This window comes from Marmota marmota, unplaced genomic scaffold, assembly GCF_001458135.2.
Source record: "Marmota marmota marmota unplaced genomic scaffold, marMar, whole genome shotgun sequence".
In the NCBI taxonomy this organism is placed as follows: domain Eukaryota; kingdom Metazoa; phylum Chordata; class Mammalia; order Rodentia; family Sciuridae; genus Marmota; species Marmota marmota.
This window is the reverse complement of record NW_026000082.1, coordinates 929544-952931: the sequence shown is the minus strand read 5'-3', so window position 1 is coordinate 952931 and position 23388 is coordinate 929544. Positions and strand designations below refer to the sequence as shown.

At 37.6% G+C, this 23388-nt stretch overlaps 1 protein-coding gene across 8 annotated transcripts in view; it reads left to right on the top strand.

Moving 5' to 3' along the window:
* Pde4b (phosphodiesterase 4B) overlaps nucleotides 1–23388 on the top strand; it is a 523657-nt gene that overhangs the window by 485362 nt on the left and 14907 nt on the right. For 6 of the 8 annotated variants that reach the window (XM_048815208.1, XM_048815207.1, XM_048815209.1 and 3 more), the window contains one exon: nucleotides 21153–21246. In XM_048815208.1, the coding sequence (XP_048671165.1) occupies nucleotides 21153–21246 (94 nt within the window). Of the gene's footprint in view, nucleotides 1–786; nucleotides 4738–20016; nucleotides 20549–21152; nucleotides 21247–23388 lie in introns of those variants that run through there. The other 2 variants (XM_048815212.1, XM_048815213.1) reach the window with 2 other exon arrangements.

Below are 23388 nucleotides of genomic sequence, written 5' to 3'. Positions count from 1 at the left end.
TATATATATCACTTTAATGGAAGGCCTTGTCCCTATTCCCTCACAAGAGCACTGTTTAGACTTCCCAATCATTCTAGCCTGAGGCATTCTGTTATTGTTTTACATTTCTGAGATTGGGAAGAGGTTCTGTTCCACACCTGCCAGCCTGAGGTGCCCTGGTGAATGTGTGTCCCTCCTCCCTTCCCCCCCCCCCAAGGGTTAAAGAATCATCTTTGGATTGAGGCTGGCTGGCTCCTGCTCAAAACATCTGAGCAGAGGAAGCAGTGCAGCCTTAGGAGGTCCTGAAGGAGAAAAGGAGGTGTGAGGTGAGGGGCAGCTTTTCTTACTCTGGAACTCGTTATTTGTTTATTGGTTGATAAAAGGGCAAAATAAGTCTCTTTCTGAAATTGTAATTCAGAGTTCATTTTGGCAGGGGGAAAAAACAAAAGGGCACCCTTGAGGTTTAAATATCATTTACTGACTTCGAAACTCTCATTTGAGTGCTAAGTTCTGGGACTTTCCGGCTGGTATAAAACCTAACCAACTGCTTCCCCAGGAGGGAGCTAACCTATGTAACTTCTCCAAATCACACTACATGGGATTCTACATAGAAGGATTTTCATACATGCTTAGACTATTTAGAAGCATTAGCAAATACTCTTGTCTCTGTATTTCATGACACTTGAAACCTGAACAAGATGTAGATCCAATATTTGGGGGTGATTTTTTTCAGCATGTTTCATCTTAGAGGACATGATGAATTTCTGGAGTCACCAAGATAAAGCAAGTCACTAATTCCAGAAGGAGAAAAAGAATGCTCACAGAGAAACTACAGAGTGTCATTATTGTTCAACTTGAGTGTTGATGCATTGTAGCATTTTAACAATAGTACCTGGAATGCTGACATTAGACACTGTCTTTCAAATTAATTAAAATAATTTCATCTTCAGCATATTATTTTATAAAGTTTAAGACCAAGGGCTGTGTAGGTCCTGGTGAGAATTCCAACCCCCCAGGCTTCTAGTCCTCCTTTATGGTATCCTGTGCAGGAAACAATGAAAGTTGAATAGAGCTAACCCCAGAGAAAGGGCTAAAGCTCAATAATGACACAGCTCAAGTAGACCCATGTCCTTCACCAATTTTCAAGTTCTAGAGCAAGTTTGTAGAACAAAGCAATTATCCAGCAGATAAACAAAGTCCACCCAAAAGGTGAAGTCGATTTCAATTTTTGATAAAATATCTTTTTATTTAGCTAAAAAGTCTCTTTTCATTTAGCTATTCTTAGTCTGAATTATTCCGTTAGTTATATGGGGTAAAGCTCAAGTATAATGTAAACCACAACACATATGATAACAAAACAATGAGAATGTTTTTGTGGCCACCCAAAAAAAAAAAAACTTGATTTATACTGGGTGGCGGGGGGGGGGACTGAATTGTCTATGATAAAAAATAATATTCCACATTCAACTTTAAATTTTATCAGAATTATTGAGATCTTCATCCAAATTGCCATTTAAAAATATCATCCTCACTATCACCATATTACCAAGTAGCTGTAGCTTATCTGGACATTTGTCATTTCCTTTCGCTGAACAAAGGAACCACAGCAAATCTGAGTTACAGAACTGGAAGTGTGAATGCATTTTAGAAAAGGAGACTATAAAAAGTACAGGCTTTGGAATTGAAAAATTGTGGTTCTAATCCTGTCTGTTCCATTTAGTAATCAGTTTGACTGAGACTGAATTACTTAACTGCTCTAAGACTCAATTTTCTCATCTGTAAAACGGGGATAAAGTGGTGTACCTCCCTCATGAAGGTTTCTGTGTAGATTGAAATAAAACATGTCATAAGAAACCTGACCAATAGGAAAAATTCAGTAGATGATCACTTACTAATAGCATCCACTACATTTTTGCAAAAAAGAATCTGTGCCCCTACTTCTGATTCACCTAAGGATCTGTGTCCCTACTTTTGGTTCAGCTAAATGAGCACTGAGTTTTGTTTGTGATGTCTGAACTTTAGGGTGCAGATAGGAGAGCCAGAGGCATTACAGAAGGGGCATGTGCAGATGACATACATACGTGCTGGTCGACATGCATATGGTGGAGAGTCAACTGTTTATAGTGGGAGAGGCAAACAGTCTTGCATATTTGTCTCATCTGGGTAGGGTTGTCCTTTTGCTTGTTTATTTGTTTTCTTTAACCCTTTTAGAGTCTAAAGAAGAGTGAGTGACTCAGAGATTACAATTGCCTTTCCCAAGTGTACTTCAGAACCTAGGGAATTAGATAAGGAACTAATTATGTGACTTACAAGACCATAGTCTTCTCCTTCACCCAAATTTTCTTGATCCCTTAATGCTAGTCACAGGTCAAATGGAACTTCAAAAGTTTAGAGAAAGTTGTAGCCAGGTACATTAATATTGCATATAGGTCATCTTCTCAAAAAAAAAAAAAAAAACCAAGAAGATGGAATACAGTCAGCAGGAGTTTACAAGGCAGTGACACTGTTTTTCATGATGGAGGGGATGTCTAGTGAATCTTCTGCCTGCCACTCAAGTTCAGTTAGATGGGTTAGAGCTGTTCTGCTTAAACAGATTGCCTTCTTAGATGTGTTCATTAAGTTTTGTGTTTCAACATTCATCACCTCCTGAATTAGAATTGTCTTACACTTCAGCAAAATGCCTCAGAGCAAAAGTTCCTCAGTGGCAAAACAGTCTCATGTTTTGAAAACAGGATGCTTTGGTTGTGCAGCCATAAAAAGAGGAACGGAAAGAGAAACAGTATAGAAAGGAAGAAAGCCAACAGCCCTCAGCAGGATCCCTAGCCCAACAACGGCATAAACAGTGACCTGTCTTTCTGACCTCCACTATGGCTCAGTTCCTGACCTCCTGTCACCAAAGCCAACGTCATTGGAAGAGGATAGGGGGAATGGCGCAGCTGCTGTGAGGGTGACTAGAATTTCCTGTCTCCTTCCTGACAGACAGTCAGAAAAGTACAGGGTTGCAACAACAGTAGCTGAGGAAGGACCAACCCAGAACAACCCCCAGGAAGGTATCTTGTGATGACTGACAGGAGGATGGGGAAGTGGTCCCTCCCCTATTTTACTGAGAAGTATGAGCTCTCATCCAGGATTTTCAAGTGGAAAAAAGTCAAAGGGGTCATTGGTACCCAGGATATTAAGTTTGTCAAAAGATGAACATGCCATGCTACTCAGTAAAGAGCTATATTCCAGCAACCAGTCACTGTCCTAACTGTCTCCCAAAGGCTCTCCTTTGGCCTTTTCTTTCTCTGCTAGCTTTGCCCAGGGGCAATTTTATGTGCACAATGAAGCTGTAAAAACAGATGTTCTACTTTTGAAAAGTGTAGTACTGGATGTCAATTCATTCTTTAAAACAAAGCATTAGGACTTGGCACTTCAGTGAAGGTTTGCTGGGCAAACCTACCAGATAGGAACGGGAAACAGGTGGTCCTTTCTTAAAGCCTCATGAAATCAGCTGCAGACATCATTGCTGAAGAGGTGAGTCCTCTGGCTGCACAGCTATATTTCTCCCATGTTCCAGGAGTAGCTATACTGGAATAGCAAACACTGAGCATAAAAGCAACTGATTGTCCACGCTCTTGAATGGGAGCCAGGTTGCATGACCTTAGAAGGTGATCGTGACAGGCTGATTGCCCTAACGTTGGGTGAATCATTTTCTATATAACTGAACAATGAATACTGGGGGAAATATTTTCATTCAGCAGAACTGAAAGGACATAGATCTTTGGGGCATCTGATTCACCTTAGAACTCTTTCAGTTGATGGTGTGCAGGAAACCAGTTGTTGAAAGGGTTAAGTGCCACTTTTGCCTAAAATTCAGTGATATGATTGGAGCAGTGTCACCCCTTAGTAACAAGAGGGGTCCTTTTCCTGGACTCCATGCTTTAAGAGAGCCTTGACCTGGGCTTCTTCCAGCTGCCATCTGATCCAGGAGGTGAAGAGTTAATCAGGCCAAAGGAACAAATGTGCTCACCCCTCTAGATCACTCTTTGCACCTCTGATCCTCCACTCTCTGCTCAAATGACTTTGACTCAATGTCCAGGGCCTCTTCCTTGAATGGACTGCAGGAGTGCTCACCCCTGGGCCCAGTAGCCAAGAGGCAGCAACTTGGGGTGGGGGAGAATAGTGGGGTAAAAACTTGAATATGCAGACTATGGCAGAGGGTTCACACAGGCCTGCACTTGAACTCCACAGTGGTGGGGAAAGAGGGCAAGGAGTGGTCCAAAGCTAGGTGCCCCCGCACTACCATAACCAAGAAGTTCAATAATTCCCAACTCAGGCTGACCTGCCAGTTGTGATGAAGGAATATCTGTCAAGGTAGGAGTTTTGGAGATAGCTTAATTGACATCTTCATATATTTATTTAGACTTAGTATATGGCCCACAAATGTTAGTGATGACCTTGAGTTAGAGGGCAGGACAGAATGAAAATCAGTTCTGACAGTCAACTGGGCATGCATAGATTTTTTTTTGGTTTGACTTCTCTCTCATTACTGGTCAGATTTATATAGAATAAAGTATTGACAGCTCAGGATGAGTATGAGGAGAGCTCAGGAATAAGCTATGAGTTTGAGTTCCAGCTGCCTGCAGTTAGGTACATTACCAAGGACAATTACATCATTTTGATCTCCGCATTTTTTTTAATCTATGAAACATAATAGTTGAAGATGATTATCTCCATGGTCTCCTTCAGCTCCTACATTCATTGATAGAATAATAACGGTAAACAAACTACTTTTACAGCTATAGACTCTATAGACATTGCACTAAACTCTTTGCCTACAATCTGTCATTAATGGTTACAGTCATCCTGGGAAATAGGTACTATTATTATCCCTGTCTTACAGATGAGGAAAGTGAGGCTTAGAGAGTAGAAATAACTTGCCCGAGGTAAATAAATGAGAGCCACAGCTGGGAGTATAGTTTGGTGTTTGAGTGCTTGCTTAGCATGTGTGAGGCTCATAGTTTAATCTCCAGCAACACACACATACACACACACACACAACTTTTTTTCCTTGAGGCTTGGGATGTGGCTCAGTGGGAGAGTACTTGTCCAGCGTGCACAAGGTTCTGGGTTCTATCCCTATTACCACCAAAGGAAAAAAAAAAAAATGGGAGGCAGGATTCATAGCCAGGGCCATCTGGCTCACTATCAATGAGCCTAATGAAACAGATAAATGTAGAAAAAGTTTGGAGGTATTTATAATTCTTCTAAGGGAATATTGTAGTGATTGGTAGGAGGTCTTATTCTTCTAATTCTGGCCATTTTTAGTTACATCTGGTTCAAAATTATAGTCTGCCAACTACCATATTCTCCTCCCCTAGGCCAGCCATTCATCACTCTAGGCTCAGTCTTGGCTTGGAATTAGCATCCACTAACATAGATAAAGGAGAAGATTTATAGTTATAGGCAACGAATGCAAACAACAATATTAAACGTTAAACTCTTGTGAATCAGTGTGCTAAACTCAAGACCTATTTGTTTCCTAAAATTCTCCAACATGGCCTGAGATAACAATAAAATTTGGCTTAAAGTGCCCTACCCTACTTCTAAATTCTCTTTTTCTCCCTGCCTACCAAGATAAAAAAGAAAACAGAGAGAAGCTATTCTATCATTCTTATTTTTTAAGAATTTGTATTATCATTCAAATGATTGGGCAATTCCATCAAGTACTACATCCTTTTCAATGCATGTAATATGACCATGAGGCAGAGACTTGATGCTTCAGTAGCAATGACACACAGGCAAATTGCTTCAAAATAACCTGTAGACTATTTCCCTTGTTCTTTCCCTTCAAACAGAGATGAGAAAATTAGCTGATTATTCTTTATGTCTCATTGTTGCAATTACTCTATGGCAAAATAGAATTCTCTTATTGAGTGCAATTCAGTATTTTAAGTTCTAGTCTTACTAACTATAGAGCTTAGAAGTTATTTAGTGCTTTGTAATAAATGTGATTTGTAGTCTATTTTGCTTAATTAAATATTTTTGCATTGATATGTACATAGAACCGTTTCGTTCAGGCTTTCTGCTAACTCACTTGAAAGTTCCCAAGTGGGCAAATCTCTAAAATGCAGACAGGAATTAAGTGGGGGGCATCACCTTTGATTGATGTAACTCTGGCTCGCTGACAAGAGGGCATGATAGTCTCAAAAATCTAATAAATGTCATTTTAGTGAAGGACGCCTCACTATCCACCTGGGAAAAACATTCAGATAGTCATGTTTAGATGGTCCAATATAAATCTTGAACACCAGTCTTTGAAAATAAAGCTACAATACATAAATGGAATAAATATATGATTTCTATCATTCATGCTTTCTTCTTGGGTACAACCCAATCTAAAAGCCCACCAAGTTCTGTGATGTTGTTATCTATGAAAGGAAAGCTAAGGGCAGAGCTTGCTCGGGCACTGTTTACCTCTAAGTAAGAGTGGCTCAGTAGTGCAGAAAGCTGGACTCTCTGGGAGCCAGGACTTGCTAAACCAGACAATGCCAGGGCAAACTTGCGCCACAGTCAATAGGTGTCACACTCCTGCAGGCCCTGTGCCAACTGTCGATGTGCCTCCCTGCACATCCCTTCACTAGAGGCTTTTTTCAGGGACTTGCCAGCCCTTCTCTGTCTTGCCCACTTGTACGTGATGTTTCCCTCAACTGGTGCCAAACTGTTTAGTCTCTCTCGGATATTTTACTGTAACTTCCTTTGTTTGATTTACTTTAAAGTAGCCAAGTGCTTCCACAAAGAAAGGACTGTTAAGTTATTTAGAAACGAAGAAGACAGTAAAACTCCTGTTCCTTTTGTTTCTGTTTTGGGAAGTGCTTGATAGTTTTTTCCTCTTTATGGAGTAGATTTTAAAGCTGTAAACCATGCAATTCTGCTCATCAGTCGTCACATTTTCCTTTCCGCTAATGACTTGCAATTTAAAAATATATATCACTTTACAAACCTAAAACCCTCCAAGCTTAAAGTTTAGCAAGTTTATTAAAATAAAATTAATCTTCGTGGCTCAGTCACTTTTTGTCTTTTATTTTTTATCTATTAAAAATATAGTGAATTTAGGGGCTGGGGTTGTGGCACAGTGGTAGAGCACTTGCATGGCATGTGTGAGGCCCTGGGTTCAATCCTCAGCACCATAAATAAATGTCCATTGACAACTAAAAAAATTTTAGAATATATATATATATATATATATATATATATATATATATATATATAGTGAATTTTGTATTGATTACTAAAAGCTTTACATAGCCATGTTACTTTCTGTCTTTGCTCACAGGACAATGCATAATCTTAGGCCTTAACCAATTATAAAAATAAATTTGGAGTTCAGAAATCTGAAAGCACAAAATGATTATACTAATTAAAACATGTTATATTTAAGACAAGAAGTGTTGGCATCTGATGCCTGAAAAGAAAATTTTTAAATAATTATTTTGGAAATAAAAGAAGAAATTGTCACTAAATAAAAATTCCTTTCCAATTCAATCATATTAGCCGTGCAAAAACTGATCAGACAAGACAGAGTAAAGTGTTAAATTGGCAACTATTTAATGTCTTTGGACACTGATGACGGTAACATTTGATAAATCAAACCAACAAAATGATCTAAATATTTTATTTCTAATTACAGTTTTAGAGATTTTTTACTAAACAAAATTCATAGAATTCTAAGGCCATAAGGGAGTCTTAAATATTATCTATTTGAAGTCATTTTACTGATGAGAAAACTAAGGTATGGATTTTCTCATTAACAAAAAGTAGGGTCTAAGTATATAAGGTACTCTTTAGAACTTTGTAAAATATAAAGCACAATCTTGCTGAAAAAGTAATTTTGTTATGGCATGAGTTCTCAGAGTCATAAGCATAATTAGTGGGACCACGGCAATTAGGATATGGGTCCAAGTCCAACTTGCTGTTGGTCTTCAGCAAAAGTCTGATCATGCTTGAAGAAGGCATTAGACATCCCTCTTTAGTTTGCACTAATTTTTAACCTTATTATTCTCCATTTATCTTTCTTGAATAAAAGCTGTGTGTGTCATGATCGGTTCAAATAAAGAGAATAAATTTAGTTTACTGAAAATTTGGTGATCATATATAGCAGGAAATTGTTGGAAGGAGTTACTTTAAATGCCATTGACACTCATTGCTTTTCTTTACTTCTTGCTATTTTAACTTCTTAATTTAAAAAAGTAAAACAAAAATGTAAAACCAAAAAAAAAAAAAATCTTACAAAGGCAACCAGAGTTAGAATTTTCATCCCCCATTAAAATGATGCCTATAGATCATTTATTTTCAACTTTTCCAGTTAATATAATAATAGCCTCTCCCTCTTCTGGTAATTAATTTTCATTACTGATATTTAATATCTATATGACATTCAGTTTAAAAACTGTAATGTTAATAACTTACCCAATTTGTAATTAATGTTTTCAGTTTTCCATCATTATAACTTTCTACTATCTCTGGTTATTTTCTTAGTTTAGGTTAGAATCCCACAAATGGAATTAATGGGTTAAAGGCTCTTGATCCCTGTTTGCTTTCTTACTAATCCCATTGCCAGAGTTTAAGTAGTAAAAATCCTGTGGTTAGTGTAACTTCCTTTAACCTTTTTCCATTTCTTCCTTGCCTCTCTCTGAACTGAAGATGATAAATTGGAGAGTTTTACCTTCTGGTGAGAAAGTAGCCAAGCCTTAGATTCTTTCCACTACTCAGCAGAGCTGTTAGCTTGGGAAGTTGAAATCAATATGGCAGTTTGACCCTCTCCCTACCTGAGAATGTTCTGCCCAACGGCTCAGTGTAAAGCTCTCACTACTCAACTGATTTCTTGATTATTGAGCCATACTTCCAACATTCTGGTTAGGTTTAGTAGTGTTGTCAGCTACATATTGAGAAACAATACCAATGGAATGAATGCCTTGTATGAATTTTAAATATTGATAGCATGAGAAATGGGTATGCTACATAAACCTCACTCACAGCATATATTTAGAGAGATATTTTTATGTATTTATATACAAATATATAACAACAAATCCAAACATTATGCACAACTATGATACACCAGTAAAAAGTATGGGAAAAACAAATGAAATTTTGATACATGCTACAATATGAACGGACCTTGAAAACATTATGCAAAGTAAAACAAACCAGAGACAAAAGGACAAATAAGCGATTTTTTAAATGTATTCATTAGCTTAAGATGACTTTTAGTTTTTGTTTAGTATTTAGACCTCTGAGTTTATTAGATATTGCAAATATTTGACCATAAAATATGTGCAGATAATGCTCTATTCATCTAATTATTTAAAATGAGGCAATATAGTAAAAAATGAAGAGAAAATGACTAAGGGAGAATTTTTGGTATGATGTGATTTAGAGAAATTGTTCCCTGCCTAAAAGATTCTTGACATTCTAACTTTGACTCTTTCAGTATGTCCTCATTTGTAATAATTATTTACATTATAAAGTAGGACAAAGTAAGAAAAAACTTTTCTTAACATATAATGTAAGAAATGAGAAGAAAATTCCTAATTCCTGCGTAAGTAAAAATGTTTGGTGTTTTGTCTATTGGGATAGGATATTTAAAAAGCTTGAACTAAAAAACTAAAATATTTTAAAGGGGATTCCACTGAGGGGTAAACCATTTAAGAGCTAGAGTAATCATGCTGCTATAAGAGAGGTGGAAATAACATGAGTAACGCCTGTTGAATCAAAACGGTGGGCTTCCAATTTCCTCTCTTACCCTTGATGTCAGAACATCTATTAAAAACATGGCTTAAGAATATTAGTAAGAGTTTATTATCACTCGAGAATGAATGTAATTCCATTGCCTAGATAACTTCCCCTTGCCTCACACATAGCATCAGGCTTACCCCTGGTGTACAAACTTCTTGGGTTTCTTTTTAGACCTCTGCCTACTCTAGCCTTTCTCAGATGTCCATACCATCCTCTTACCAATTTTATTTGTGAGTATCACAGCTAACATTTCGGTTGGCTGGAATTTAAGTTGTGTCTGCACCAGACTGCGAACTCTTAGGGCTTGAAATCAGGTTTTGGAATATCTGAGACTCCACTTGGCTTATAGTGTTAGGCTCAAAAGTATCCAGGAGGCCTAGCTCTCTTTCTGTTTAATTGTAAACAAGGAAGAGAAAAGTAAATGAAAGCTTTTGTCAGTTGGTGGTAATTGATTTGGGGTTTGTTTTATTTAGAACGATGTAAGCAATTCTGCTTGATTTGATCATTTAAGACATTGGTTGATATGGCAACTTTTGATAGATTATTCTTCCTCTAACCAATACTAGGACAGGGAATACCCTCACTGATAGGCACAACACAATACCAAAGAGGGAAATGTTTCAGCATTTTCAAAAAACTTAAATTTATGGAACATCTTTAGACTATCCAGTGTGAACTTCCAATATACTTTCTTTATTCAGCACTAGGGATTAAACCCAGGGTCTGCCACTGAGCTACATCTCTAGGCCTTTTTATTGTTTTTGAGACAGTGCCTTGCTAAGTTTGTTAAGGCTAGCCTCCAACTTGAAATCCTCCTGCCTCAGCCTCCCAAATAACTCCAACATACCTCTGCATATCTATTTGATTATGAGAAGCTAGGGACCCTCTGATGGGTCTCTAATGAAATAGTCTCCAACTCTCACTCTGGCGATTCCACTCATATACTATGGTTTAACTGGACAGATGCTCCCCATTTACCCACCAAGCTGAAAGGGCATAGTGCCCTTCTGGCCTGCAGCCCCTCCCTGCCCATTGTGATTGCTACTCCTGGCTCTAGTCTATAATTAAGACAGATGATTTAGATATGTCTGTGTTTACTGATGCAATGGATGTGTTTTTCTTGGCTAGGCCAGTGCATTATTTGTGTGCTTGTCAGGGTGAGCTGCCACTGAATTTTTTTCCTGCTATGTTTTACATTGAAGATGTAAAAAAGATGCAAAACCAAGACTCAAGTGGAAGAATGGATTTGTGCAGAATGGATTTGAGGCTTAGACTGAAATTTCGTTCTCTTTTGCTCAATGATTTAAAAATAAAAACTAAAGGAGAAACCCCCAGGGTAATTTATTATATTATATAATTCATTAACAACACACATAATCAATAAAAATTTGATGCTAGGTGTCAACCAAGGCTTATGATTTTTAGACTTTGGTTTAGATGTTCTTTCCTAAAAGAGACTTCTCCACTGTGACCCTCACTCAGCAGCTTGTTAGTATTACAATGCATGGTTTTTGTCCTAGGTTGTAAATATTGGTTTTTTACTCATCACCTCCATTAGATTGTAAGGTTGTGGGGAGCATGTACACCATGTTCATTATTGTACTCTCAGCATTTAGAATAGCTCTAAGTACATGGTAGCCATTGAAATACACATTTTCAGTAAGTATCCATTGCATAAGGTTCAGAAACTTAATCTAAGTTGTTCAGAATCCACAAGAAGGTTAGTGGAAAAATGCATTAGAACCCAGAAATCCTGTTTTCTGTTGTGCTACACATAGGTACTTGCCATGCCTAATTCAAGTTTTTCTAATTGTTAGTTTAGTTGAGAAATTTCAATTTAGTTCACAATGACTCCTCAAAGTACCCTGGAAGGGTAACACATATTAATCAATTGAATGTACTTGGTGTGTGAAATGGAATGGACACGTGGAAGCACATTCCTGAGGCCTTCTCCTAACCTTCCAACCCAGATAACAAATTGCAAATTTTCAGGGACAGATGTTCTTGTGAGTGGAAATGTGAAGCACATCTTTGGTTGTGTGTGTGTGTGTGTGTATGCACGTGTGTGCATGCACATGTGCACTTGCATTTGGTTGGTTGTTTTGGTTTAGTACTGCTTGATTTACCTTTCTCTTAAAAAGTCTGCATCCTATGGACAAGAATCTGAGCCCTCCAGAGACTGGCAGTAGCTGTCGCACAGTCCTTGGGGAGCTTACTCAGGAGCATGTGCTCTGACTGAATCTTAACCGTTCTCCCTATCTCTTGTGTCTGGAGAAGAACAGCCTAATCATGTAGCTGTGGTTGGTTATGCTTTTCTTTCCTGGCATATTTCTAAAGTTTCCCTCACCCCAGCTGCCTTTGCAATCAATTCATATCTGTTACTGGATTAATCTGTCAAAATCTGAGCAAAATGCATATTTGATACAGTTCTCCTTAGGCAATCTGTGGTTATTCATGGCTTTGAGACATACAAGAAAAGTTCTAAAGTCTCTTAATTTGAAGAAATCAGCTACATCAAGGAAGCATGAATGGATGAATTACCAATAGTTGGACCTTTCCAAATAGGCTTTTTTAATTTTTTATGGTATGGTATCAACATAAAGCCATTTTGAGTTAAGGTTTTCATTTGACATGCCTTATCTATTTTTCTGGCTATTCTGGTTTACACTCCTTAGACAGTTGAATAATCTTATTGTCAACCAGTGAATTTGAGCTTCTATGAGTAACTCCTGTGTCACATAATCTGTGTGACACCACACTGCGTCACACCTGCAGCGCTGCGTTGTGGGAATCCTGCATTTAATTATATAAGCCACTGTCAACAATGAAAAGACTTTAGGTGCCAAAGAGTCAGCTAAAACCTCCACCCAAAGTAAGTCCAAAGTGAGCAAAGTATCAGGAGTTCCGATTCTTTTAAAATCCAGAGGCAAAACATGGCTTCAAGTACAAATCCTGTGGAATGAAGGGCACCCCCAGGGTCTCAATCACCTTGCCAACCACCCTACCATTTCTGATCTTCCCATTTTAGAGAAAACTAAAGTGAATCAATCTGAGTGAATCAATGACTTCTCATACTAAGTTATAGTGTTTAGGAGTTTATTTCCAGACTCGGGTGCGGTTATGAAGTTGGGTTTGCTTTTGGGGTCTACTCTGTGTTATTAGAGCCCACTATTAAGGCAGGCCTATAACCAGCACCTGCCTTCATGTCTGAGCTGTGCAGCAAGTTCTGAACTGCTCTGTCAGCCCTCCGTGAACCCAATAAACCTGTACATCTTGGGGCACATTGTTCTTCAAAACATGCCTTCAACTCTTCTAAATTCCAGTAACTATAATAGGAAAAGCAAAACATAGAAAATGTATAGGATCTTGTGTGAAAAGATGAAAAACTACTTAGGACTGCCTTTTTCATCTTTTATGGTTTAAAAATATATTGGAACCTCCAACTTGTGGCCAGTTCTTCTCTTGCATGAGTATAGTCTTTTGATCATGGGTATAGTATTATGATCTTATGATCAAATTACCAAAACAGATAAGACATATGCTTTGGGGTAAAAAAATATTCAGTATGTGTAGTCCAGGGTTTTCCTTTATTTAATTGGTAAGCCCCAGAGCGGACCTTGAAAATCTCCATAGTATGGGCTGCCCCAGCTCTGAGAAAGTGCTAATCCAGAAGCAGGAAATTCCTAAGGCAACTCTGAAGCCTCCCATTGCCTTTTACCTCAAGGAGTATGTGTAAGTCACTATCTGAGATCAATATAATTAATATTAAACACACACACACATCATATAGAACCATAATTTCAAAAACAAGCTATGGTAGAATTTTATAGCTACAAAAATACTGGAGATTCTAACAAAGCAGGATTTAAAACAATCCCAGATATGTTACCAACTGAAAAGTGGAAATCAGTTCTTAGGAATCATGAGCAATATTTACGGGCCATGATAATAATGTCTATAAACACTTGGGTGGTGGTTTCCTGTTCTTTGCAATGACTTTCAAGGTAAATACCAATGTCCTGAAGCCTAGGTCTTGTTTTCTACCGTCATGAGAGGATACCAGGGTCCCTTTCTACGATTTCTATTTTTAAAAGACTAGTCTACACTGAAGAGGTTCTGGCTGTAAAATGTTTCAGTAGAAAACTTAATCATCTACTTCAGAATCACACTAATATTCCGTGGCCTAAGAATTGACTCAATCTTAGAGTTAAGTATTGGCCATCATAGCTGCCCAGAAAAAGTTACAGAAGCCTTAAATTGAAAAGCAAGAGAAACTAAGTAAGTGATCATAATGCCTCAACTTTTGCTGGTTGCTATGATGACTTTTTCATCTACTGAAAAAAGTCCTGTTATATTTAATTCTTAGGCCAGCACTCAAGATTTGACAATGTATATGTAATTGAAAAATTAAAAATAAAAGTTAAATTAAAAGGGAGCAGTCAAGAACATAAAATGATACTATAAAGTTTCAGGAATAGCAGCAGATCTTCTCAACAGAAGGAGAGGCCTCTGTCAAAAATATCAAGTTTAAAAATTTTAAATTATTTAAAGAAATACAGTACCTCTAACCTTGGCATGTTATGAGGACTTGAATGGCTTGGTATCTCTTTATGGGATATTTGAACATGTAATATCTGAAACATTTGTATATTTCAAAAATTATTATGTGAATTTCTAATTTAACTGGGCGTCCTGAATTTTTATTTGCTAAATCTAGAAACCCTTTCACATATGTGAAAGCATAAATATACTTATATATAAAATATTACAAATATATACAGTTTATAAATATTATATCTAGTATAAAAATGCAATGACTAAATCAGTCTTTAGGCATAAATGGTTATAGTGTCTTTTGTCTATTTAATCTCATTACTACAGCAACTTTCAAAGTTAAGGGAATGTTAGGTCGTGAGAAATTTCTATAAACATCCTAAAGGGAATTACTGTGGGTCTAGGAAAGGTCATTTTTTAGCATTCTAATAACATGTGTCATATCTTCTCTTGTAAAGATTTCAGAATTCTTTAAAAAAAATGGCTAGCAGCAAAGGGAAGGTGGAAGAAATGCCTAAGGATTTTAAGGGCTATTCGCCACTGAATCTCAACTTGGAGAGGAGTTATATTCAAATTCCTTTGAATTTTTCAGTTTTCTGTGTGAAAGCACTTGTGGGTTGTTCCTACTTTACCATTTGTCACTTGAGCAAATATTGGTCCTCTAACCAACAAATGGAATTGATTGTTTTCGCTTCATCATAAATGCCAATATTTTGTTGCAGATTTATGGTAGAGATATTCATGGTTGTTTTTCATTAAATATTACTACATAACCGCACAGTTTAGCAGAGCAATCATTCAATTCTAATGTGTTCAGGAGAGTTCCTCTGACATGGTGCAGGGATAGTGAGCACCACACACATCTCCAGGTCTCAGGGTCGTGCTTCTTTGACAGGATGGTCCTGGAACTACAGCCTCTAGCTCCCTACATAATAGAAGACAATGGTAGCTCCATTATTCCTTCTTTTCCCTGGTCACCATCTCACCCAATTCCATTTTACTTGCCTCTCAAGTAAGATAAATCTGCTATTAAAGAAACGGGTCACTGGGTTTCAAATGAATGATAAAGTTCACAGGGAAAGATAGGAGAAAAGAGATGAGATGCTCATCATCAGATACTCTGAAATGTCGAGAATTGTGGAAATTGTGAGTTTTATAAAGGGCTTTACAGAAAGTCCACTATACCCTTGTTCCGTTTCTTGTATTTTTCTTTTAAATTCAGATTTTCTAAGGAAAGTGTAGATGCTAAAGAATGCATGTTCCTTTTTTTGGATTTTCATCTCTTCCTATGGAAGAAGCAATATTTTTAAAAGTCAAAAGGGACCTTAAAAATTAGCCATTTTTACAACTAAGGAATACAAGCCTCCAGAAGTCCATTCTTCATGGACAAGATTACACATTTGCTTAATGCAAGAGAAAACAGAGACAAGTTCTGCAATCACAGCTCACTAAAACTATGCCACCAGCTTTGACTTCCTTCTGCCGCCACTAGCATTCTGTAATTTCAGGAGGAATTTTCAGCCACTTCACTTTCCTGATGCCCAGGAATTCTTACAAAGTTATGACTAACAAAGTATAAAATATGAGTCAAAAATTAGTCCCTAATAAAGTCATTGTGACTTTAATGACTTCGGCAGTTGTTTTCATACAGCAAAAACAGGAAGATCCCACACAATAAGGCGCCTGTCTCACAGCTGGGCTCATGCGTAGACGGCCACCCACAGGAGTTAACTACTGGGGCTGTCTTCCTCTCTTTGGCACCTCTTTTTTCCTTCCTGACAATTTTCTCTTACTGACTTCATCAAAAGGTTATCAATGAGAAGAAAGTACCTGCCTTGTCTAGTCTTTCACAGGCTGAAGGGTATTTATTTTTTAATCACTTAGGATTTACCCCTAACAAAGCTAGATTACTCTTAATAGCAGCTCTTCCACATTCTTGATATTAGTTCCCTGCAGTCATCTCTCTTCTGGATTGTTTTATTCTGAGAAACATAAAATCAACAAATTTTAGATTTATGGAGACTTTGAGACCATACCTGTCCACCCTTCCTGTGTGGTTAGTTTAATAACTCATTATTGAGATGGTGTCTCATGTGCCTGTGGACCTTTGCACAAAACCTTAAATTAGTCCTTTGAAGAGAAATATAGAAAGCTGATGAAGTGTTCCATCACTTTAGAAGAAACTGGCTCAGAAGAAAATAACCTCCATATGTAGTAATGAAACCAGAGAAAAAATTGAAGCCATGAAACAAAATTTCACTATCGAGTGTGACTGATTTTAGGTATTGCTATTTAGTCTCTTTTTAAAACAACTTCTATTATTGAAGGAAGCTTTATTTTAAAAAAAGAAATCATAGCTGATTTTACAGAGAAGGTATCCTTGGCAAACAATATTAAATTTTTATACAAAAATTAGTACCTTCTTCCCTTTATAAAAAAATAACTAATTTCTTAGCAATGCTTACAAATGTTAGGCATAAACTTTGGTAGGCACTGGAAGAATATGTCTTTTAAGGGTTCATTCACAAACTTTGCTTGTCTGTGTTGAAAAGGGGCTTTGGTCATTTACTCTGGGGACATTATTTCTAGGGAGGCTCTAGCAGGGGTTTTCTTGTGTGTGAAGGCAGATTCTTAAAGAAAAATAGGATCTGTGTACATATAGTGGAGACACATTTATCTTTGAAATAGTGTGCTCCTGTTTATGGATTTCTTTAGTGAATTTGATAGACTAAATAATGTTCATTCCCTTCCAATCCCGTAATTCCTTGGGGCATGGATTTACTCAGAAGCTATTTTACCTTCGTATTCAAAACACCTAACTTGATAGACAAGGAGACTCCAAGAGTCTTAGACTGGAAAATTCTGAGATATGATAAATAGCTCTCTTCCTTTGTTGGTGACTTATTCTTACAGATTGAAGCATTTCCTTTTTTTTTTTTTTTCTTCTTTGCTATTTTCTCGGTATTGTAGAGGGAGTTTTATTTTCTGGGAAGTATTGTTTGCTGGTAAGTAATGCATCCAAACTGTAGGAGGCTGCCACAAAATTTATCTTAGAATCATGAAAGTTCAGGGCCAAGAGACTGAGATCCTAAAATCATGCATCTTTCTCATTTCACATCTGAGAGGTGAAGTGGCTTTACGAGACCAGTAGTGAGAACTGAGAATGAAAGTCAAGGTTCGTTGACCGCATCATGGCCACCTCTCTAACTCACCAGAAGCAACTCCAAGTTGAGAGTCAGATTCTGAAAGCCCAAACAAACTGAGCTCCTTAAGTGTCTTCCCAGCTTTAACCTCATATATATGTCATACCCATTCCATTCCTTGATGTGTCTGGTCACACAGGCCAGCGCTAATCATACAAATTGGACTCTACCTCGCTACCCTCTGTCCTTAAGGCCACGTTGGCCCTCCTCCTTCCTTCATACACAGCCCAACATAAGTGTGGCACTTCATAAGTATTTTTTTGATGAGAGCAATGATTGCTTTGGTCACTTGTGGCTGGGCCCTTCCTTATGGAGGAGGAAAACCAACGGTTGTTGCTAAGCAACACTTAAAGGAGTGGGTTGGCTTCTGACACTGAGTGACCTCCTTTTGCGTACTTCATCACGTTGTGTTTTATGGTTGCCTAAAGATGACTTTGGTTTTTGATGGCATTGCCACACCCTTAGCAAGACTCATAGGAGAATTAATTGGAGTGTGGGAAGAAGGGAGGTGGTATTTGTTCACTACTTCCATGACTACAGGGACCCCTTGTAAGTATGCAGGAGAAGAGAGAAGCTGGAGATGAGAGTCACTTCCCTGTTCCCACATTGGGACTTATTGACAATATATCCCAACAGGGTCCTAAGGCAATGGGAAGTTACTAAAAAAAATGAGGAGAAAAATCATGCCTCTTCTAACCTTTTATGATTCAGTTTCTACCTGCTCCTATCTCCCTGAGCTGAGGGTCAATATAGCTAATAAAGAACAAGCTCCCTCTTCCAGACTGTTAACTGTTGTGGTTAACCAACACACTCTAATATATCCCAGTATTTCTACTTAAATGAAAGCTGATTAAAAGCACGAAAAGAATTTTCGTTGGTTTGTTTGCTTTTTTTCACTGCTATATCTCCACTGCTTTGGCCATTTTGAACATTCAATAAATATTTGTTAAATACTTGATAAAATGGGATTATTGATTAGTGCAAGCCAGATTGACTCCAACTATTTCAGAGATTCCAAAGAAATAAAATGGAGGATAATTGTTTGTTTCATTTGGCTAAGTCGGGTACAGAAAAAAATTAGGGAGGAAATCATCTGCCTCTAAGCTTTTTACAAGATATTTTTACAGTAGTCTAAGTAAAGTTTGCTTCTTTGCTAAAATTGAGCAGATCAATCAGAGCATATAAACCTGCTTTTTCTAGCTTCTAAGACTTCCACGCAGAAGTCTTAGAGGACAGAAGATGAGAGGCCATTGTGACAGACCAGTTGCATCTTTAAAAATAAGTAACTTGGAATTTATGCAATTTACCTGCAGTTCAAAATGTTGCAGAATTTCAACAAGTAAAATACAGTGGCTGTGATGATTGATTCAGATGATGCCTGGTTACTGTTACTAACATATTTTCTCATGGGAAAACATATACATATGCGGGCAGGGTTACCCAGAAAGAGGGCGATAGAGCCTCTCTGAGGACAATGCATAGTGCAGTAAGTCAGCAGGCAGCCCTACTGATTTGCATTGGCTTCACCTCAAAAGGCCAGGTCTCCTGGGCACAGGCAATGGCATGACCCCGGGCTTGGGTGCCTGAAGTGAAGCTATTGTCGGAAGCAGGATGCTCATTTGGAAGGAGAATGCCTCTCAGGAAAGAGAGCCAATTGCAAGTTAAGGCTGTTGCCATGGCGCTCGGCTATTCCTTCAATAAGCTGTACAGAGCTCCTGGGAGTCTAGGGCAGGGTAACAGAGGGGAGGGAAGAGAGGAGCCGAGTGGGCCTGGGTGGGGAATCCCACTGCAGTCAGCTCTTCCACTTTTCCTTTTGCTTGTGCAATAATGGTGACAAGGAGAAGGTGGGTGGGGGGCGGCGGGCTGCAGGAGAGCCTACAGGAAAGGAATGACATTCTCAACATCTCCTAGCTTGTTAAAAGAAAAATTAGTTTAACTCCTAATTATTTCTAACATGAATTAGAGGATGTAACACTAAAGTACAAAATCAGCAAGTCACTCAACCCTGAATAGTTGTTCATCATTCACTCAGCAAATATCTTGTATTTCCTAACACACTCTAAATCCTGGAGGGAAAGGTTAAATGAGTTTAATCCATTTGCTGAATGTGATCTACTATGCATATTAATGAACTGATAGAGTGCAGAAAATTGCAGGCTGCATAAGGAAGTACTTTTCAAAAAATAAATTAATTCCATTCCCATTCATTTTATTGTGAAAGAAGGCTAAATGCATCAGCACACTGTTGGTGGGCACATAACCCTCAAAAAAGCTAGTTAAAAAAAAAAAATCTTGTATACTGGAAGCATAGTCTGAAAACAACTACATTCCTGACGTTTTTCAATTAAAAAAAAAAAACCCAGAAAGTGAATTAATCAAATGCACCATCGCTTTGAGACAATTAGAGTGTCTGAGCTTTGTGCCGAGGCTGCATCTTCAAAGGGCTGGTCTGCAATGGAAAGAGGGGGTTAAGGAACACCTAGTTGAAATGGGGGAGGGTGGGACTTCAAATTTACTTAAATATTCATGGGGCTTCCTCCATTTTAATCTTCTCCTTTTAAAAAGATGGCTGTGTTTCCCAGTCTGGAGAATTGCTGCCTCCTTGCAGAGTTCAGCAGAGTAGGACTAATCTAGGGTGGAAACCCCCCGCGGCCACCAGGACTCTTCATAATTGATAAGTGTTTCAAGCCAGCCAGCTGAATGCATTTGGACAGACTCTTGCTCCTCTGTACAATTACTGATTTCATTACTCTCTTCTGCCAGGAAATAAGCAGGGAGCATAGGCTTCTAACAAGAACGGAGTGCCGTGATGGGCTTTGTTTGGATTAGGAAATGCCATAAATTTTGGAGGCTTTGTCTTTTCTAAGTTTTGATTATTTTACCACTGGATCTGCAGGGCTTTCCTGATCCTTTCGGGATTGCTCTCTCTCAGAACTGAATTCTTTCAAAGGGATTTGTGGATTGTATCAAGAAGAGCATTCAAAATGCCTGAGGCAAACTATTTGTTATCTGTATCTTGGGGTTATATCAAGGTGGGTTAATTCGATTGTGTTTTGTGTCTGATAGAATGTGAAACCTTTACATTTGTATGTTTTCTGTGAAGTGGAAAACATCCGTAATGATTTGTGTGTTCATTTAACCCACTGGCTTCTGATTGTGAAATTGTATTTAAATATACAGTAATGTATTTTAATCCTGTTCTTACTCAACTTAATATTTAAAGAATGCTTTTGTTTTCCTTTAAACTTTACATCTACTCTCCTTACGCTGAACAGGTTATCAACTCAATTATATTTTAGAGTTAATTGTCCACAAATATATTTTTAAAAGCGATTTCATTTTTCAAGTAAAAAATTATTTTTGACCTCTGTGGAATTTATTTTCCTGTGTTCGAATATTCAAAAAAAAAATCAGTTGTTACTTCTAAAATATCTTAAGAAAATCTTCTTTCCTAAAGTGACGTTGGAATAATTTCAAATTAAGGGGATATTATGTTCTTTAGAATCAGTATCATTTATCTAACAGTATCTGCTAGTCCAGTTTCTTGGTTCCTAGAAAGTAAAGTTGGAAACATTTAAAGTGATAATTTGCTCTTTCTTTAGGTGGTTAATGCATTTTTTTCTTCTTTACAAACAGTTCAAAAGAATGCTGAACCGGGAGCTGACACATCTCTCAGAGATGAGCCGATCAGGGAACCAGGTGTCTGAATACATTTCAAATACTTTCTTAGGTAAGATACTAAAAGGGAAAAATCTGTCCCATAACTGAACTTTTTCAAGATTAATTTCACAACCCATCAAGGATATTCCATGTGAATTTGGAATGGGGTTAATTTATAAAAAAAAAAAATCCATTTAAAATAAGAACTGAAGCCAATCTTTAAGGGAAAAAAAAATTAAGCAGGAAGATGATGGGGGGAAAATGAGTACAAATGCTTATTAAGTTAATAAATAGAAATGAGTACAAATGCTATTAAAGACAGACATTTATTATGGGCTGACTTATATACTGTAGGTCCCTCTTATCTACCAGCCCAATTCCGACTCTGCCAAGATCTCTGAAGTAGCACGAAACATGCAATTCCCCAAACCCTAGAGACAACTCCATTAGCTCCTCTGACACAGTATTATTTCCATTCTTCCAATAACTGGGCTTTGAGAAAAAGGTGCTTTTTAAGGGATACGCTGGAAGACTAATTCCATAGTGAGTTTAGAGAACTAGCATTGGAAGTAATTTGACTACTGCTTTGCTAAGTTATTTCTTAAAAATAAACTGTGGGGAAGAGGAGAATTTTCATATCTCTAAAAGATTTGATTCTTCTCTAAGCAGCATCATTGTCTTCTGATCCTTTACCTATTATTCTCTTATTCTCTGTTGTTACGTTGTTGGTACTTAACACATAACACTGACCAAAAAGGTTTGCATAAATGACCCTCAATTACCATCATGCATCTCGTTTGATTATTAGGGATTTCTGATCTCAGGCTTAAAGGCAATTCTGTTGTAAAATGAACCTATTTTGACTACTTTAATATGGCCTCGAGAATTGGCAAATCTGTACTTCAAATCGAATGGGTAGCATTTAGATATTTATTCTGTTGACTTTCAATTACTGTTGAATTATACTTGCTTATGAAATTCCATTTTCCAGGGAAATGACCCTTTGTAACAGTTGACCATCACACCCTCCTTTTTGGAATAGCCACATATCATTAAATCAATGAGCATCTGCCTTGATGCCTATGGATGCACATATCTCTTTAGTTCTATTTTGAAAAGATCAATCCTATTTCTCTAACACCAAAGTAGTTCCTGCTATCAGCAGCAGATCAATCAGCTTTCTCTTTGAGCAACCTAGTACAAAGCTGGCACATTACTGTGCAGCCAATGGTCACTGAGCAGGATTAACAAGTGCCTTCTGTTTCTATATGTATCTGCAGCCCTTGGATTTTTTTCAGCTGCATTTGCAGCAACCTCTGTCAGAGAACAAAGAGGAAGAATTTTTTATACCTCCTATCTCCCAGAATTGTCTAGGATCTAATTGAAGAGGAAACATGACATATTGAGCCTTTTCTTTCCCCCGCTTTCTCCTGTATTCCTTTGAATACAGGAATCCTCCATTGACCATTTCATATATCCTATTTTTTGGAACATTCAATTATTTTGCATAAGCTGAGTACTGTTTTAGTTACATTGTACAGGTTAATTGAGTACAGGAGAGAATAAAATCAATTAAGTGCAATAACTTGTTTTGTTGCATGTTAAAATGCAGTGGCTTATATGTCTTTGCAGAAAAGATTCTCACAATTTTTTTATTTGTTTTAATTAGTTACACATGACAATACAATGATCTTGACATATCATACATTTGAATCAGATGGGATATAATTTCTCATTTTTCTGAGTATACAGGTTGCAGAATCACATTGGTCATGCAGTCACATATATACACACAGTAATAAGAGATTCTCACTATTAAAGATCCATGAAGTCTGAGCCCTTAATCTTTCAAGACTGGGCCAAAACAATCCTCTTCATTCCTAGTCTCTTGGAACATCCATTTACCAAGGATAGCAAGAAGGCCTTAGTATACTAATTAATCTCCTTTTAAATCATCATTGGCTATCAAAAGGGAAATTGGATAAGATATAAAGATAAGCCGGGCATGGTGGCACAAGACTTTCATCCCAGCAACTTGGAGGCTGAGGCAGGAGGATCCTAAGTTCAAAGGCAGCCTCAGCAATTTAGGTAGGCCCTAAGCAACTCATCTCTAAATAAAGTATAAAAAAGACTGGGGATGTGGCTCAGTGGTTAAGCACCCCTGGGTTCAATTCCTGATACCAAAAAAAAAAAAAAAAAAAAAAAAAAAAAA